Source organism: Myodes glareolus, chromosome 12 (genome assembly GCF_982192425.1).
Source record: "Myodes glareolus chromosome 12, mMyoGla1.1, whole genome shotgun sequence".
Lineage (NCBI taxonomy): Eukaryota > Metazoa > Chordata > Mammalia > Rodentia > Cricetidae > Myodes > Myodes glareolus.
This window is the reverse complement of record NC_142037.1, coordinates 22,825,124-22,843,587: the sequence shown is the minus strand read 5'-3', so window position 1 is coordinate 22,843,587 and position 18,464 is coordinate 22,825,124. Positions and strand designations below refer to the sequence as shown.

The window sequence follows — 18,464 nt, the reverse complement described above, 5'->3', positions numbered from 1 at the left end:
TATATGAAATTGCAAAATACTCAGAATAGTCAAAGCTGAGTAGAAATAGTAAGGTAGGAGATATCACAATTTCTAATATCTATTTGTAGGACAGCATCATGGGAGCAAAACAACATTTTACATTAATGAAAGAGACACACAGACCAATGGAATTACTCTTGAGGACGCATAAAGCAATATAGCTACAGCAATGCAATGGTGAAAGACACCTTCAGTTGCTGTGATCCAGCTGCCCTCACTCCCCCTGACCGGCAGGGGAACTGCCTTGTGGTTTGTAATTGACAAGGATGTTTGTGTTCTTTCTGGCGGGTGGGGCTCCACAGAAGGGGTAGAGGTGTAAAAAGTTGCTGAGCAAAATAAAGGTCACTGTTCTTCCACCTGAAAAGAAGCCTCTGTGTCTCAATCCCCACCCCACCCCCCGCCCCTGCCAGTCTCGGCTATCCAGGCTGCGCTGGCTGCAGCATTCAGTAAATGGTGCTGGGAAAAATAAGTAGTAGAATAAGTTATCTCTTTGCTACCCTAAAGAATATTAGTTAAAATTGATCAAATAGCTCAATGAAAGACCTTAAGAACTAATACTGTTGGAGTAGGAAAGGGAAACCAGATTACCAGGACTTCTTATTGTGATTGCATCATATCTACACACTGCTTTTGGTAGAATAGCCATTTTTACAACATTAATTCATGTGACCCATGAATAAAATGCAAAGACTTTTTCACATACATAGAAAGAAAAGCAACCCACTTAAATGATCTCTTTTATAAGTCATCTTGGTCATGATGTCTCTTTACAGCAATAGAAAAATAACTGAGGCCAGAAGTTAGGTTGAGCCATTTGTAACATGGACCAAAGAAAGGAAGAAACTAAATATCTTGTGGACTGAGAGTGAAACAGATGTTTAAAGACTGGAGTCTATATTTGTCATGTGGACATGAATTTGAGGAGTAATAGCAGAAGACTGCTGGGGAACATCAATCACTAAATTTTGTAAGATATCTTGGTAGAGATAAATCCTGTCAGAATTTTCCTGGAGATGCTTTCTGTGAGAGGTCCTCCACCTAGGGAGAGAGCAGCATTGTTGTTCTGTTCAAATCCCGGGTTGTCTCTGGCAATGACTTCCATCCTATCCTGTCAGAGTATCCACAAATTCCAACTTTTCTAGGACTTGGATCTGAAATTTGTTGCTGTATTTTAGGAGGCTGAGTAAACCCCACTTAGGGAAGGCACACAGCTCTCCCTCACAGGGCCACTCCCGTCAGCCCTCCTGCACCCTTGGTTTGTGTGCAGCTTCCCCTGCAGTCTCCCTCCCTGTGTCACTCAGAGCACAGAAGTACAGGGCAGAGTCCCACAGCTGCACTGAGGACCTCTGCCTGGGGAAGGCACTGTTGCTCTTCTGGAGAGTGGTGTGGAAAACCTGGTGCTCTGTCCTCTTGTTATCTGTGGAGCTCCTCAGCAGTAGCTGAGGGGCTTTGATATATTGCACATACCAGAAAAGGAAAAGGGCTGAATCAGTAGTCTGATAGGTACAGTTCAGCTTCACAGACAGCCCCTCTGTGACAGTAACCAGGCCTTCTTGCTGGAACTCTGTCTGCCCTGATCCTTGCAAGTCTTATCTGTGCTCTCAACCTCTGTGAGTTCATGTGTGCAGCTGCCCTGGTGTGTCCAGAAAACACTATCTCCTTGTAGTCATCCCCATATATGTCTCTGACATTCTTTTCACCCCTCCTTCCTCGGTCACCTCTGTCCTTGGGAGGAAAGTGTGTAATGTAGATGTCCCATCTGTGGGTGAATGTGTTACAATCTGTTTTTCTCTGCAGCACAGTGTATTCTGGTTCTCTGTGACAATCACCATGTGCTGAAACCACAGAAAGGGGATGATAAAATTGTATTTCAATTTCTAAAAACAGAATATGATGGAGGAGGGTTATCTGTCTATTGTGTTATTTTCATTGGTCAATAAAGAGACTGCTTTGGCCCCTTGATAGGACAGAAAATTAGGTAGGCGGAGAAAACAGAACAGAATGCTGGGAAGAGGGCTATGAAGCAGACGCCATGGAGCCAGCCACCAGGTCAAACATGCTGAATCTTTCCCGGTAAGCCACCACCTCGTGGTGCTATACAGATTATTAGAAATGGGTTAATCAAGATGTGAGAGTTAGCCAGTAACTAACTCTCTAGAGATAATGGGCCAGGCAGTATTTAAATGAATACAACTTATGTGTTATTATTTCTGGGGCTAAGCTAGCCGTGCGGGAGCTGGGCAGGATGAAAAGCAGGCCTGCCCACAGCCCCTCACTACAAGAATAAATCATCCTAAATTGTATTGAGTGACTTGAAGCTAACTTTATTATTTTGCGTTTTTAATGTCTACACTATAGTTGGCACTAACCAACCAACAACTGGCATATGTTGTACCGGAACATGTGATTCAGGATGTTAATGGGGCTCCAGGCCCTGTGACAGGTTTGAGGAGAGGCTGTAGGTGCCTGGGGAGCAGGGTGCCCTTGCAACATAGAAGTAGAAAACTCTCCAGCCTTGGTGTCTGTGATGTGCATGGCGAAGTGGTTGGCTTTTGTATCTGTAGCATGAGGGCCAGCTTGTTGGGGTTTCTGTCCCTCCCAGTACCCCAACAGCCAGCAAGCAACAAAGAAAATCACACACAGGACTCCATAAGGTTATAAACTGATTGGCCCATTGGGTCAGGCTTCTTATTAGTCCTTGTAACTTATATTAATCCATTATCATTATCTATGTTAGCCATAATGGCTCAGTACCTTTTCCAGCGGGGGCAGCTTACATGTTGCTTCTTCAGTGATCTGCGCAGGAGTGCCGAGGGAGTTTCTTCCTCCCTAGCCTTATCCTATTCTCATTGCCCCGCCTCTACTTCCTGTCTGGTTGACCCACCTATACTTCCTGCCTGGCCAAACAGCGTTTTATTAAAATACATGATTGACAGAATACAGACAATTCTCCGACACCATTTCCCTCTTTTTTTTTTTAACAAAGGAAAATACCCATAGTCCATTTGTTGGGAATGTGGGCGTAGTATTTCAGGCTTCTTCCTGCTGGTTGGGGGGCGCTGATAATCTTATGGGGACCTAAAGAAAATTTAGGGTTATAATCAAGTCCTGTCTGGAGCATCCTGTGAGTCTCGATCATCTCAGGCGACAGTCTTGAATCTGTTATCGATGTAGAACTCAGACATCTGGGCCATTTATTTCTGTCGGAGATTTTTCAGGTGGCCTCCCTTGTTCAAACTGGATTTTTCTTAACTCTGAATAAATCCAGAGCCTCTCATTTTCTGTGGAAACAAAAGCAGAATCTCTTCTCCAAAGTAGCATACCTTTTGACTTCAATTTTGAAGCCAAGGTATTTTTAAAATACCTATCTTGGGTTAGTTCAGCAGCATTTATAAACAACAGTCCTTTAGCAGCTGTTGCTCCTTCCTCAGCATTCAAACAATTCAAAGAGAGCATAATAGCATACAGTATCAAGATTCTCTGTTTATTTTCCATCTTTATTTTAACCTCTATTTCTTTTATTTTTACTTTTACTTTTTGAGACAGGTTCTCTGTATATCTTTGTCCTGGAATAACTCTGTAGACCAGGCTGTCCTTGAACTCACAGAGATCTGCCTATCTCTACCTCCCCAGTGCTAGGATTAAAGGTGTTTGCTACCACACCTTGAACTCACAGAGATCTGTCTGTCTCTGCCTCCCAGGTATTGGGATTAAAGGCGTGTGCTACCACATCTTGAAGTCACAGAGGTCAATCTCTACCTCTGTCCCTTGAAGTCACAGAGGTCAATATGCCTCTGCCTCCCAGGCATTGGGATTAAAGGTGTGTACCACCACACCCTATATCTCCCTTTCTTTCTTTTTTATTTTTAATGACTTTAACCTTTAGCCTGCATATATTTTTAACACACTGTAAACTATTTAGAGGTTTTCTTCATCTTTGAATCTCTCTTTACTGTATATCTCTCTTTTTTGACCACATGAGCCTTTAATTTACAAAGCAATACGGAAAGCCGTGGCTTTGAAGGCTAGATCCTTAACTTTTCAGCCTCTACGGAGGTACTGGCTGTAGCCATTTTTGTTGCCACAACTCTATGGCGTTTCAAGGTCCTCGTTAGCAAGTAAGCTGGAGCATTCTGCTCACAGACCACACTTAGTAGGACTGCCTGTCTGAAAGAGTCAGAGATTGCCCTGACAGGACAGCCCAGAAAGCCGGCATTTTAAAACAGCGCAGCTTTTTTCCTGCTACTGCTGAAAACCCGAAAAGCATGCGTTCAGCTTTTCATCAACACCATTTAAGTGCTTCGCGGCAGGACCTCTTAAAAGCTGCAAGGTTTTGCAGCTAAAGCTGAGTCAGGAAGCCTCTCTTAGATGAGGGCACTTGGCAGACCCGAGAAATTGCTGCTACCAAGAAACCATGCATAATGCTGTTATTTTGTTCTAGAATTACTTCCCAAGCTGTCTTAGGCTTTATGTGGATACAGTTGTCCACACGTTGGCGCCATTTGTAGCATGAGGGCCAGCTTGTTGGGGTTTCTGTCCCTCCCAGTACCCCAACAGCCGACAAGCAACAAAGAAAATCACACACAGGACTCCATAAGGTTATAAACTGATTGGCCCATTGGGTCAGGCTTCTTATTAGTCCTTGTAACTTATATTAATCCATTATCATTATCTATGTTAGCCATAATGGCTCAGTACCTTTTCCAGCGGGGGCAGCTTACATGTTGCTTCTTCAGTGATCTGCGCAGGAGTGCCTAGGGAGTTTCTTCCTCCCTAGCCTTATCCTATTCTCATTGCCCCGCCTCTACTTCCTGTCTGGTTGACCCACCTATACTTCCTGCCTGGCCAATCAGCGTTTTATTAAAATACATGATTGACAGAATACAGACAATTCTCCCACACCATGTATCCAATAAAATTATCAGTTTTTCATCCTGCTTTATTTCCATATTTGAAAGACCCCAAAAGAATAGATGGAAAGAAGTAAACTGAGGGCTTAAATCACTGAACTAGAAACAACAAAAATAATTACAAAAAAATCAACAATAAACAGAGATGGTTCTTGAAACCTGAAGAAAATAAGATTGAAGAATTACAAAGCCTTTTCAAAATCATCTAAGACAAAGACAGAAAATTTGGGATAACTCTAACCAAGAAAGTGAAAGACTTGTATAATAAAAACTAGCAATTATGGGCAAAATTAAAGAGGAAATCAGAGGATGCAATAATCTCCCATGTTCATTGATCAGTAGGATTAATGTTGCAAAATGGCTACTCTACCAATAGCAATTATTAATAAAAAGAACAAATCAATAATGTATATATTCTGATTTTTTGTGTTTTCATACAAAGTTGGAGATTTTTATTTCAATTTCGTATTAGAATTTTGATGGCGATTGTGTTGAATATATAGTATACACTGGAGAAAAGACAGCATCTTCAACAAATGGTGCCAGTACAACTGGATGACTGCATAGATCAAGGACATAAATACAAGATCTGATATCCTAAATCTGACAGAAGAGAAAGTGGAGAAATAGTCTTGAACTCATTGGCACAGAGGAAGACTTTCTGAACAGAACACTGATAGCAGAGGCGTTAAGACCAATGATTAATAAATGGAACCTCATGAAGCTGAGAAACTTCTATATGGTAAAGGACATTATCATTTGGGCAAAGCAGGAGCCTATAGAGTGGGGGAAATCTTTCTATCAATTAGTCATCTGATGGATGATTAATATCTAAAATATATACATTAAAATCTGAACATCAAGAAAACAAAAAACTCAATTCAATCTTGGGATAGAGAACTAAGCACAGAACCCTCAAGAAAACGAAACAAAAATGGCTGAGAAGCCTTTAAAGACATGTTCAACATCTTTAGCCACCAGGGAAATGCAAATTAAAAGTACTTTGAGATTTCATCTTATACCAGCCAGAATGGCCAATATCAATAAAATAAAGCAAGGGCTGTCAATGATGTAGAGAAGGGTGACACTTCTTTATTGCTGGTGGGAGTAAACCTTCTCTAGGCACTATGGTTTCCAAGGAAGCTAGAAACCAATCTACTTCAAGATCTAGCTAAGCCATTCTTGTTTATATATCCCAAATATGAAAATACTTGCTGAGTTATGTTCACTGCTGCTCTATTCATCATAGCTAGAAACAGGTAACAGCCTAGATGTCCACCAACTGATGAATGGATAATGAAAATGTGATGCATTTAGGCAATGGAATATTATTCAGCTATTAAAAATCATAAAATTCTCAGGTAAATGAATAGAGCTAGAAAGCATCATCTCAACCGAGGTAACATAGATCCTAAAAGACATTGTATGCTTTCTCTCATATGTAGATGTTAGCTTTTACGCTTTCTATATATGTGTTATTTTCCAGATTACCACAGAAGTTGGATACCCAGTAAGGGAGTGGGGGAAGGAGAGACTCCCCGAAGGAATAAATGATAGAATATGTTGTTGTGGAAAGACAAGGATACTAGGAGAATTAAAATGGTGCTGCAGCCAGCGCAGCCTGGATAGCCAAGACTGGCTGGGGGTGCCGGGATTGAGACACAGAGGCTTCTTTTCAGGTGGAAGAACAGCAACCTTTACTTGCCCAGCAACCTTTTATACCTCTACCCCTTCTGTGGAGCCCCACCCGCCAGAAAGAACACAAACATCCTTGTCAATTACAGACCACAAGGAAGTTCCCCTGCCGGTCAGGGGGAGTGAGGGCAGCTGGATCACAGCAAAATGGGAGGAGATGAGTGAAGAGGGTAAAGGAGGGCTGTGGGGAGGGCAACTGATTCTACAGGACGTCTGAGAAACCAATGTGGAAACCGACTACTGTAGAAGATTCCTAAAACACACATATGTTTAAAAGGGATCTAAATGGAGTTACCAAATAACAGTGGAGACAACTAGACATTTTATGCCACCAAGTAAAACCTCCAGTGCCAGGAATGGGTGATACCTTACTGAGCTTTTGGCCAAGGAGGCCCCATGGAAACCCCCAAATATATTAGGTTATTTCCAATGCCAGTGATTACTTTCCATAAACTGATAGTAAGGCTCTATTGCTGAAAATAACATTCACTTCTATCATTAAATATGGAATAGCTGAGTTAGTGCCTAATTAGAAATTTTGCCATTATTGATTAGCCCTCATGGTAGTGGAAGCTAATCTGCTTGATACCAAAAGATCAAGGTAATCAGCAATATTACCAAACTACAAACCTGTGACTTACAACAGTAAGACATTCTAGTTTAATAGAGGCACAAATGTTATGGGAGCAACCAGCCACTTTGTGATTCCATGAGATAAAGCTCAGACCTACACTGACAAGGTGGCTTAGAACCCCAAACTGGTAGGTCGCAGTCTTTGGGATGCCTACTACTATTATTCTGATAAAGGAACATAGCAATAAAACATCTCTTGATGGCAGCTGGCTATACCCATAGATCAGCACTTTGCCTAATCCACACCAGAGAAGCTTCTTCTAGTAGATGGGAAACCCCCAAGTGCACAACGTGTAGAAAGTGACAGACATTGGAGCATTCTGTCCTAAATGGGATGTTTTGATTGAATCCCTCCCCACAAGGCTCAGGGAGGTATGAGGAGAGGAGGCAGAAAACCTCTAAGAGCCAGAGGTGATGCATGACTCCAAGGAAACAGTGACTTCTGGGCACGAGAGGACTGATGTACATATGAACTCATGTAGACTGTGGCAGCAAACAGAAGATTTGCACAGGTTCAATCCTGTAGTCCCAGCACTGAGAGGAGAAAGTGTTTATATAATTCTTTGAAACTTTCATATATGCATATAACATATGCATATTCTGGACATATTCACCCACGCCACCCTTCTCAACTTTTTTTTAAAAAAAATATATATTATAATTCAGTGGGTTCAATTTGTGTTGCCAGTATAGGGACTGGAGTTGGGCCTCCACTGAGACATGGTTGACCAAAGGGGTTCCAATTCTTAAACTGACTCTCTTTCCCCAGAAGAGATCAACTGTCAACAGCTCCTCAGAAGCCCCGCCCCCCTGAAGGGGAGTTTGCTGGCTGGGGCGCAGCTGTCTACTCAAGGTCCACGGGCTGCGCATGCGCGGGTGGGCGAGGCTGCTGCAGGGGGGTGAAGTAGGCCCCTGTTAAGCTTCTGAGCTCCACCAGTGCTAGAGTCCCCTCTTCTCCCCAGCCGCCGCCAAGGAGCTGCCGCCTATCGTCCTTCGCCACCTAGGCGCGAAGGTGCTCAGACTTGGCCGCGGGTGAGCCCTTGGAGCCGACCGGTGAGGGCTCAACTTAGTTGAGGGAAGTCTGGGCATGAGGAGCGGTTGCGCGCGTCGGCCTCTCAGCCTCGGTTGCCCTCGGCCATGCGCGAGATGCAAGACCCGGGTCAGGCGAGAGCATCCGTAGCCAGGGTTTGGCGTGGCCACCTATCCCAGCCTCCGTGGATCCGCGGTCTCCTGCTTCAGTGACTCCTGCTGGGACTTTCCTCTGAAGGACAGGTTCTCGGCAGGGACATCGCAGGAAAGAGCACTCTGGTACAGTGGATCAGTCAGGTAAGCACTGCATGCCCTGGCAGTCTTAAGGCATTTTCCCACGCTTTCTCTGGGGATGTGGTGTGGCCAATGCTCAGAAAACTGCATTCAGGTCCTCAGCTGGGGCCCTAGTGCATACCCAACTCGAGGGATGTACGAGACAATGTAGAAAACCCTGTTTTCTTCTAGTTGAGAAACTGTCTACCCCCATTCCCACCCCATCTTGCCTCTGAAAGATTGGGTCACATTAAGTTTCTAGACTCTACTGTGAATTCAGGAATTCACAATGAAAATTGGATTTTAGTGTTCGGTCTTTGCTTTTCTACTCCGTACTGAAGCTATTTTGAGAGTTCATTGCCAAAGTGATGTTTTTTTTTTTTTTTTTTTTTTTTTTTGCTTACTACCGTCACTCCTTTATCACCCCCATTTATTTCCAGAAGTCGCTCATTCATGTTTTTAAACTATTCCGTTTTCCGGATCTGGAGAAGTGCTCCAGCTTTTGAAAGGTCATTGTCTGTAGAGGCGTTCCCATGAGCTGAGATGACCTGAGATAAATCGGTGTCATTTTGTACACTTTCATTTCTTGGGGATTTACAGACTGCATTAAACACGTGCCTTCTAAAGTTTTGAGTGCATTCAATTCCCCTGCATTTCGTAGACTGGAGTTATGATGTGATGATGATTCTGTTTTAATTCCCGAAGTGGATCTAGCTTAAGTATCCTCTCATTCATATTGGAACACAATGTTCATGTCATTTCATGTTAATTTCAGTTGCATCTCTTTGGCATCTGTTAAAGTTTTCTTTGAAAAATACTGCAAATGATATTTTGATTTCTTTTTTTATTTTTCCATTCAAAAATTTCTATTTCCTCCCTTCTTCCTATTTCCCTCCCACTCCCCCACTCATCCTCCTCCCTCCCCATCCAGTCTTAAGAGAGGGCAGGGAACCCTGCCCTGTGGGAAGTCCAAGACCCTCCCCCCTCCATCCAGGCCCACGAAAGTGTGCATCCAAATAGACTAGAATCCCAAAAAGCCAGTACATGCAGTAGAAACAAGTCCCAGTGCCTTTATCAATGGCTTCTCAGTCAGCCCCCACTGTCAGCCTCATTCATAGAGTCCGGTTTGATCACATGCTCCTTCAGACCCGGTCCAGCTGGATTTGGTGAGCTCCCATTAGAACAGGCACACTGCCTCAGTTGGTGGACCAACCCCTCGCGGTCCTGACTTCCTTGCTCGTCTTCTACCTCCTGCCTTTCAACTGGACCTTGGGAGCTCAGTCCGTTGCTCTGATGAAGGTCTCTGTACCTCCCTCTGTGGCAGGACAAAGATTCTATGGTGATATTCGAGATAATCATCAGTGTAATAGTAGGGCAAGGCCAGTTCAGGCAACCCTCTCCTCTGTTGTTCAAGGACCTAGCTGGGGACATCCATCTGTGGACACCTGGGATCTCCTCTAGAGCCAAGTCTCTTGCCAACCCTAAAATGGATCCCTTAATGTAGGTATCTTCTTCCCTGCTCCTATATCCGCCCTTCCTCCATCTCCTCCCTCCCACTCCCCCAAGCTCTTGCCAGTCCTTCCCTTCTCCCATCCCTCTCCCCCTCCTCCCTTCCCACAACCTCAACCCCATCCCTTCCCTCACCACCATGCTCACAACTTTTGCCCTGCAATCTTGTTTGCTTCCAATTTCCGGGAGGATCTATATATGTTTTTCGTTGGGTTCACCTTGTTATTTGGCTTCTCTGGGCTTGTGAACTAGAGGTTTAATGACCTTGGTTTATGGCTAGAGTCCACAAATGAGTGAGTACATACCATATTGATCTTTTTGGGTCTGGTTTATCTTACTCAGAAGAGTGTTTTCTATTTCCACCCATTAGCATGCAAAATTCAAGATGTCATTGTTTTTTTTTTTTTACTGCTGAGTAGTACTCTAATACACATACTTAATATATACATATTTTCCTTTATATATTTATATATATATATTTATATAAATATACACTTACTTTATCCATTCTTCCATTGAGGGGCATTGTTTCCAGGTTCTGGCTATTACAAATAATGCTGCTATGAACATAGTTGAACAAGTGCTTTTGTAGTATGATTGGGTATCTCTTGGGTATATTCCCAAGAGTGGTATTGCTGGATCCTGAGGTAGGTTGATTCCGAACTTCCTGAGAAGCCGTCACACTGATTTCCAAAGTGGTTGCACAAGTTTGCATTCCCACCAACAATGGATGAGTGTCCTCCTAACTCCGCATCCTCTCCAGCATAGGCTATCATTAGTGTTTTTGATTTTAGACATTCTGACGGGTGTAAGATGGTATCTCAGAATTGTTTTGATTTGCATTTTCTGATAGATAAGGAAGTTGAACATGACCTTAAGTGTCTCTTGGCCATTTGAACTTCTTCTGTTGAGAATTCTCTGTTCAGTTCAGTACTCGATTTTTTAATTGGGTTAATTAGAAATTTAAAGTTAATCAAATTTTATTGATTTTTTTCCATTTATTTATTTTTTATTTATTAAAATGTCTACCTCCTCCCCACCTCCCATTTTCCTACCTCTCCCCCCACTCCCCATCCCCCTCCCTCTCCAGTCCTAAGAGAGGGCAGGGTTCCCTACCCTGTGGGAAGTCCAAGGTTCTCCCCCATCCAAACAGGTCTAGGAAGGTGAGCTTCCAAACAAACCAGGCTACCACAAAGCCAGTCCATGCAGTAGAATCAAAACCCAGTGCTATTGTCCTTGGCTTCTCAGTCAGCCTTCATTGCCAGCCACATTCAGAGGGTCCAGTTTGATCACATGCTCCATCACTCCCATTCCAGCTAGCCTTGGTGAGCTCCCATTAGATCAGTCCCACCGTCTCAGTGGGTGGATGTACCCCTCACGGTCCTGACTTCCTTGCTCATGTTCTCCCTCCTTCTGCTCATCATTTGGACCTTGGGAGCTAAGTCCAGTGCTCCAACGTGGGTCTCTGTCTCTAGCTCCATCCATCGCCAGATGAAAAGGTTCTATGGTGATATGCAAGATATTCATCAGTGTGGTTATGGGACAAGGCCAGTTCAGGCACCCTCTCATCTGCTGCCCAAGGAACAAGCTGGGGACATGTCCTTGGACACCTTGGAACCCCTCTAGAGTCAAGTCTCTTGCCCACCCTAAAATGGCTCCCTTAATTAAGATATCTACTTCTCTACTGCCATATACACTCTTCTTCCATCCTAACCATCCCTTTCCCCCAAGCTCTCCCAAATCCTCCCCTTCTCCCTTCTCCCTCCAATCTCCTCTTACACCCACCGCACCCCCGTGCACCCAACTTTTACCTGGTATCTTGTCTACTTCCAATATCCAGGAGGATAACTATATGATTTTCTCTGGGTTCACCTTCTTATTTAGCTTCTCTAGGATCACGAATTACAGGTTCAATGTCCTTTAATTATGGCTGGAATCCACTTATGAGTGAGTACATACCATATTCCTCTTTTTGGGTCTGGGTCATCTCACTCAGTAAAGCGTTTTCTATTTCCATCCATTTGCATGCAAAATTCAAGATGTCATTGTTTTTTACCACTGAGTAAAACTCCAATATGTATATGTTCCACACCTTCTTTAACCATTTTTCTATTGAGGGGCACCAAGGTTGTTTCCAGGTTCTGGCTATTACAGATAGTGCTGCTTTGAACATAGTTGAACAAATGCTTTTGTAGTATGATAGGGTATCTCTTGGGTTTATTCCCAAGAATGGAATTGCTGGGTCCTGAGTTAGGTTGACTCCCAGTTTCCCGAGAAACTGCCACACTGATTTCCAAAGTGGTTGCACAAGTTTGCATTCCCACCAACAGTGGATGAGTGTTCCCCTCTCTCCACATCCTCTCCAGCATAGGCTATCATTGGTGTTTTTGATTTTAGCTATTCTGACAGGTGTAAGATGGTATCTCAAAGTTGTCTTGATTTGCATTTCCCTGATTGCTAAGGAGGTTGAGCATGACCTCAAGTGTCTTTTGGCCATTTGAAGTTCTGTTGAGAATTTTCTGTTCTGTTCAGTACCCTATGTTTTAATTGGGTTAATTAGAGTTTTAATGTCTAGTTTCTTGAGTTCTTTGTATGTTTTGGAGATCAGATCTTTGTCTGATGAGGGGTTGTTGAAGATCTTCTCCCAATCAGTAGGTTGCCTTTTTGTCTTAATGACAGTGTCCTTTGCTTTACAGAAGCTTCTCAGTTTCAGTAGGTCCCATTTATTCATTGTTGCTCTTATTGCCTGTGCTAATAGGCTTCTACCTAGGAAGTGGTCTCCTGTGTCCATGTCTTGTAGACTACTTCCCACTTTCTCTTCTATCAGGTTCAATGTGGTCAGATTAATATTGAGGTCTTTAATCCATTTGGACTTGAGTTTTGTGCATGGTGTGATAGATATGGATCTATTTTCATTCTTCTACAGGTTGACATCCAGTTATGCCAGCACCATTTGTTAAAGATGCTTTCTTTCTTCCATTTCATACTTTTAGCTCCCTTGTCGAAAATCAGGTGTTCATAAGTTTGTGGGTTAATATCTGGGTCTTCTATTCGATTCCATAGGTCGACTTCTCTGTTTTTATGCCAATACCAAGCTGTTTTCAATATGTAGCTCTGTAATAGAGTTTGAAGTCAGGGATGGTAATGCCTCCAGAAGTTCCTTTATTGTATAAGATTGTTTTGGCTATCCTGGGTGGTTTTTTTGCCATATAAACTTGATTATTGTTCTCTGAAGGTCTGTGAAGAATTTTGATGGTATTTTGATGGGGATTACATTGAATCTATAGATTGCTTTGGGTAGAATTGCCATTTTTACTATGTTGATCCTCCCGATCCAAGAGCAAGGGAGATCCTTCCATTTTCTGGTATCCTCTTCAATTTCTTTCTTCAAAGACTTAAAGTTCTTGTCAAATAGGTCTTTCACTTTCTTGGTTATAGTTACCCCAAGATATTTTATGCTATTTGTGGCCATCGTGAAAGGTGATGCTTCTCTGATTTCCCTCTCTGCTTCTTTATCCTTTGTCTATAGGAGGGCAACTGATTTTTTGGAGTTGATCTTGTATCCTGCCACAGTACTAAAAGTGTTTATCAGCTTTAGGAGTTCTCTCGTAGAGTTTTTGGGGTCGTTTATGTACACTATCATATCATCTGCAAATAATGAAAGTTTAACTTCTTCCTTTCCAATTCGAATCTCCTTGATCCCCTTATGTTGTCTTATTGCTATTGCTAGAACTTCAAGCACTATATTGAAGAGGTATGGAGAGAGTGGACAGCCTTGTCGTGTTCCTGATTTTAGTGGAATGGCTTTGATTTTCTCTCCATTTAATTTGATGTTAGCTGTCGGCTTTCTGTTAATAACTTTTATCATAAAGGGGTGTTGAATTTTTTCAAATGTTTTTTCAGCATCTAATGAAATAATCATATGTTTTTTTTCTTTCAGTTTATTTATATGATGGATTACATTGATAGATTTTCGTATGTTGAACCAGCCCTGCATCTCTGGGATGAAGCCTACTTGATCATAATGGATAATTTTTCTAATGTGTTCTTGGATTCGGTTTGCAAGTATTTTATTGAGAATTTTTGCATCGATATTCATGAGTGAGATTGGCCTGTAATTCTCCTTCTTGGTTGTGTCTTTGTGTGGTTTTGGTATCAGGGTAACTGTAGCTTCATAAAAAGAATTTGACAATGACTCTTCTGTTTCTATATTGTGAAATACCTTAAGGAGCATAGGTATTAGCTCTTCCTGGAAGTTCTGGTAGAATTCTGCATTGAAACCATCTGGTCCTGGGCTTTTTTTGATAGGGAGGTTTTTGATAACACCTTCTAATTCTTCGCGTCTAACAGGTCTATTTAAAGTGTTCACCTGATCTTGGTTCAACTTTGGTATATGGTACTTATCTAAATATATGTTCATTTCTTTTACATTTTCCAATTTTGTGGCATACAGGCTTTTGAGTAAGATCTAATGATTCTCTGAATTTCCTCTGTGTCTGTGGTTATGTCCCCCTTTTCATTTCTGATCTTATTAATTTGCGTATTCTCTCTCTGCCTTTTGATTAGTTTGGAGAGGGGTTTGTCAATCTTGTTGATTTTTCTCCAGGAACCCGCTTTTTGTTTCATTGATTCTTTGGATTGTTTTTTGTGTTTCTATTTTGTTGATTTCAGCCCTCAGTTTGATTATTTCCAGTCTTATACTCCTCCTGGGTGAGTCTGCTTCTTTTTTTTCTAGAGCTTTCAGGTGTGCTGTTACGTCTCCAATGTGTGCTTTCTACGTTTTCTTTAATTGTGCACTTAGTGCTATGAACTTTCCTCTTAGCACTGCTTTCATAGTGTCCCAGAGGTTTGAGTATGTTGTGTCTTTATTTTCATTAAATTCAAGGAAGACTTTAATTTCTTTCTTTATTTCTTCCTTGACCCAGGGGTGATTTAGTAGTTGACTGTTCAACTTCCATGAGTTTGTAGGCTTTCTGGGGGTAGCATTGTTGTTGAATTCTAACTTTAATCCATGGTTATCCGACAAGACACAGGTGGTTTCTAATATTTTTTTGTACCTGTGGAAGTTTGCTTTGTTACCGAGTACATGGTCAATTTTTGAGAAGGTTCCATGAGCTGCAGAGAAGAAGGTATATTCTTTCCTATTTCGGTGGAATGTTCTATAGATGTCTGTTAAGTCCATTTGATTCATTACCTCCATTAATTCTCTTCTTTCTCTGTTAGATTTCTGTCTGATTGACTTGTCCATTGGTGAGAGAGGTGTGTTGAAGTCTCCTACTATTAGTGTGTGTGGTTTGATGACTACCTTGAGTTCTAGAAGTGTTTCTTTTACATAAGTGTGTGCTTTTATATTAGAGTCATAGGTATTCAGGATTGAGACTTCCTCTTGATGAGTTGTTCCTGTTATGAGTATAAAATGTCCATCTCCATCTCTTCTGATTGATTTTAGTTTGAAGTCAATTTTGTTAGAAATTAGAATTGGCCACATCCGCTTGTTTCTTAGGTCCATTTGATTGAAAAACCTTTTCCCAACCCTTTACTCTGAGTAGATGTCTGCCTTTGTGGTTGATGTGTGTTTCTTGTAAACAGCACAATGTTGGATCCTGTTTTCGTATCCATTCTCTTAACCTGTGCCTTTTTATAGATGAATTGAGTCCATTGATAGTAAGTGATATTAATGACCAGTGGTTGTTGACTCCGTTTTTTTTTTTATTTTTATTTTTTTTTGGGGGTAGTAGAGTTTGTGTGTTTCCCTTCTTTGTGTTGTGCTTGTGAATGGTCGCTAGATGTCTAAGTTATTTTAGACAGTGTTGGCAATGTTGGATTCATTGGGTTGTGATTTTCCTTCTATTACTTTCTGTAAAGCTGGATTTGTGGCCACATATTGTTTAAATTTGTTTTTATCCTGGAATATTTTATTTTCTCCATTGATAGTGAATGATAGCTTGGCTGGGTATAGTAGTCTGGGCTTGCATCCATGGTCTCTTAGTTTCTGCAGTACCTCTCTCTATCCAGGACCTTCTGGCTTTCATAGTTTCCATAGAGAAGTCCGGTGTAATTCTGATAGGTTTACCTCTATAATTTACTTGACCTTTTTCCTTTGCAGCTCTTAATATTCTTTCTTTAATCTGTATGTTTTGTGTTTTGATTATTGTTTGGCGAGGGGATGTTTTTTTTGATCCAGTCTATTCGGTGTTCTGTATGCTTCTTGAACCTCCATAGGAATATCGTTCTTTAGGTTGGGAAGTTTTCTTCTATAATTTTGTTGACTATATTTTCTGGGCCTTTGATCTGCAATTCTTCATCTTCTTCTACCCCAATTATTCTTAGGTTTGGTCTTTTTATTGTGTCCCAGATTTTCTTAATGTTCTGTGGTGAGAATTTGTTCGATTTGCTGTTTTCTTTGATCAGAGCGTTTATTTTCTCTATGGTGTCTTCAGAATCTGAGATTCATTCTTTTATCTCTTGTATTCTATTGGTTATGCTTGTTTCTGTAGTCTCTGTTCATTTACCTAGATTTTCCATATCCAGCCGGCCCTCGGTTTGTGTTTTCTTCATTGCCTCCATTTCAGCTTTCAATTCTTGAACTGTTTCCATTACCTGTTTGATTGTTTTTTCTTGGCTTCACAGTGTTTCATATATGGATTTACTCATTTCTTCAACCTTTTTGTTATACTTCTCTTCCATTTCCTTAAGGGATTTATTCATATCCTGTTTAAGGGCCTCTATCACTTTCATAATGACACTGTTTTCCACTTCTTCCGGAATAGGGTGTTCAAGTCCTTGTGTTGTAAGATCACTGGGTTCTGGTGTTTTCATGTTGTTTTTCAGATTGTTGGAGGAATTCTTGCCTTGTCACCTGCCCATCTCTTCTTTCAAATGCTCTCCAATGGATCTTCTGTTACAGGGTCAGATTCCTTTATTGGCCAGGGACCTCACTCACAAAAGGCCTACCTTGCTGCCTGCAGTCTATTGAAATAAAGGATCTCCTGCCTGCCCCATTGCACTCACCACCCTGTCCCAGCGCCCAAACAGGTTGAGCTGGGGGATTTTATGGCCCAGAGGAAGGGAGGAAGAAGGGAAGGGGTTCCTGGGTGAAAGCTGGGATGGGATAGGAGGAGAGAAGGCATGTCAGGTTGGAGCAGCCCCTGCAGAATGCCTAGGGAGTTAAGGGGGTCGGGGAATGTCTGTGCTCCATTGCCGGGCTTCTGTTGTGGGTCAGGAGCACACTCACCCCTCCGATGGTTCTTCTGCTACAGCCTGTATGCTTCTTGTACCTTCATAGGAATATCCTTCTTTAGGTTGGGAAAGTTTCCTTCTATAATTTTTAAAAAAATATTTTCTGGGCCTTTGAGTTGTTATTCTTCTCTTTCTTCTACCCCTATTATGCTTAGGTTTGGTCTTTTCATGGTGTTTCAGATTTCCTGGATGTTTTGTGTTAAGAATTTGTTGAATTTGCTGTTTCCTTTGATCAATGAATTTATTTTCTCTATAGTATCTTCATCAACTGAGATTCTTTCTTCTATCTCTTGTATTCTGTTGGTTATACTTGTCTCTGTAGTTCCTTTCGCTTACCCAGATTTTCCAAATCCAGCCATCCCCGGTTTGTGTTTTCTTCCTTGCCTCCATTTCAGTTTTCAAGTCTTGAACTCTTTCCATTACCTATTTGATTGCTTTTTCTTGGTTTTCTTGGGTATCTTTGAGGGATTTATTCATTTCTTCTAATTTTTTATTATTCTTCTTATCCATTTCTTTAAAGGAGTTTTTCACATCCTGTTTAATGGTTTTCTAACACTTTCATAATGTTACATTTAAAGTCTGTTTTTTCTACTTCTCCAGGATTAGGGTGTTCAATCTTCCTGTGCTTCCTTCCCGGGGCATCCGACCAGCCAATCGGACATACTCTCACCCCTCTGGATGGATCTTTTGGTACAGGATTAGGGCCACTTGCTGGCCAGGGACCTTGCAGACCAAAGGGCGGGCTTGCTAGGTGCAGGCTCAGTGGGATAAAGAAACTCCTGCAGCAGTAGCCCTCACCACTGTCTCCAGACCCTCGGCCCCGCAGCAGGCTGAGTTGGGGGATCCTAGGACCCTGCAGATGGTAAGGGGTGCTTGGGAGTAAACTGGGATGGGATAAATAGAGAAAGCCAGTAGCCAAGGAGAAGCCCTGCTGAATGGATGCTGAATGAATGCTGAATGAATCCTCCTTCTCCTGTTCCTCCTCCTTCTCTTCCTCTTCCTCCTCCTCCGTGGGGCTCCAGGTGGTGTAGTAGGAAAATTCTACCCAGCTGTGTGTTTTGGGAAATGACAAGAGATAATTGTTTTCTTTTTTTTAAAAAGATTTTATTTATTATGTATACAATACAGTGTTCTGCTTCTATGTATTACTGCATG

At 41.9% G+C, this 18,464-nt stretch overlaps 1 protein-coding gene across 1 annotated transcript in view; it reads left to right on the top strand.

Annotated features, from left to right (window-relative positions):
* Nucleotides 1-18,464, top strand: part of LOC148120211 (calcium uptake protein 2, mitochondrial-like) — a 71,731-nt gene that overhangs the window by 647 nt on the left and 52,620 nt on the right. The window contains 2 exon segments of the mRNA XM_087911854.1: nt 8,197-8,312; nt 8,502-8,585. Of these exon segments, the coding sequence (XP_087767980.1) occupies nt 8,197-8,312; nt 8,502-8,585 (200 nt within the window).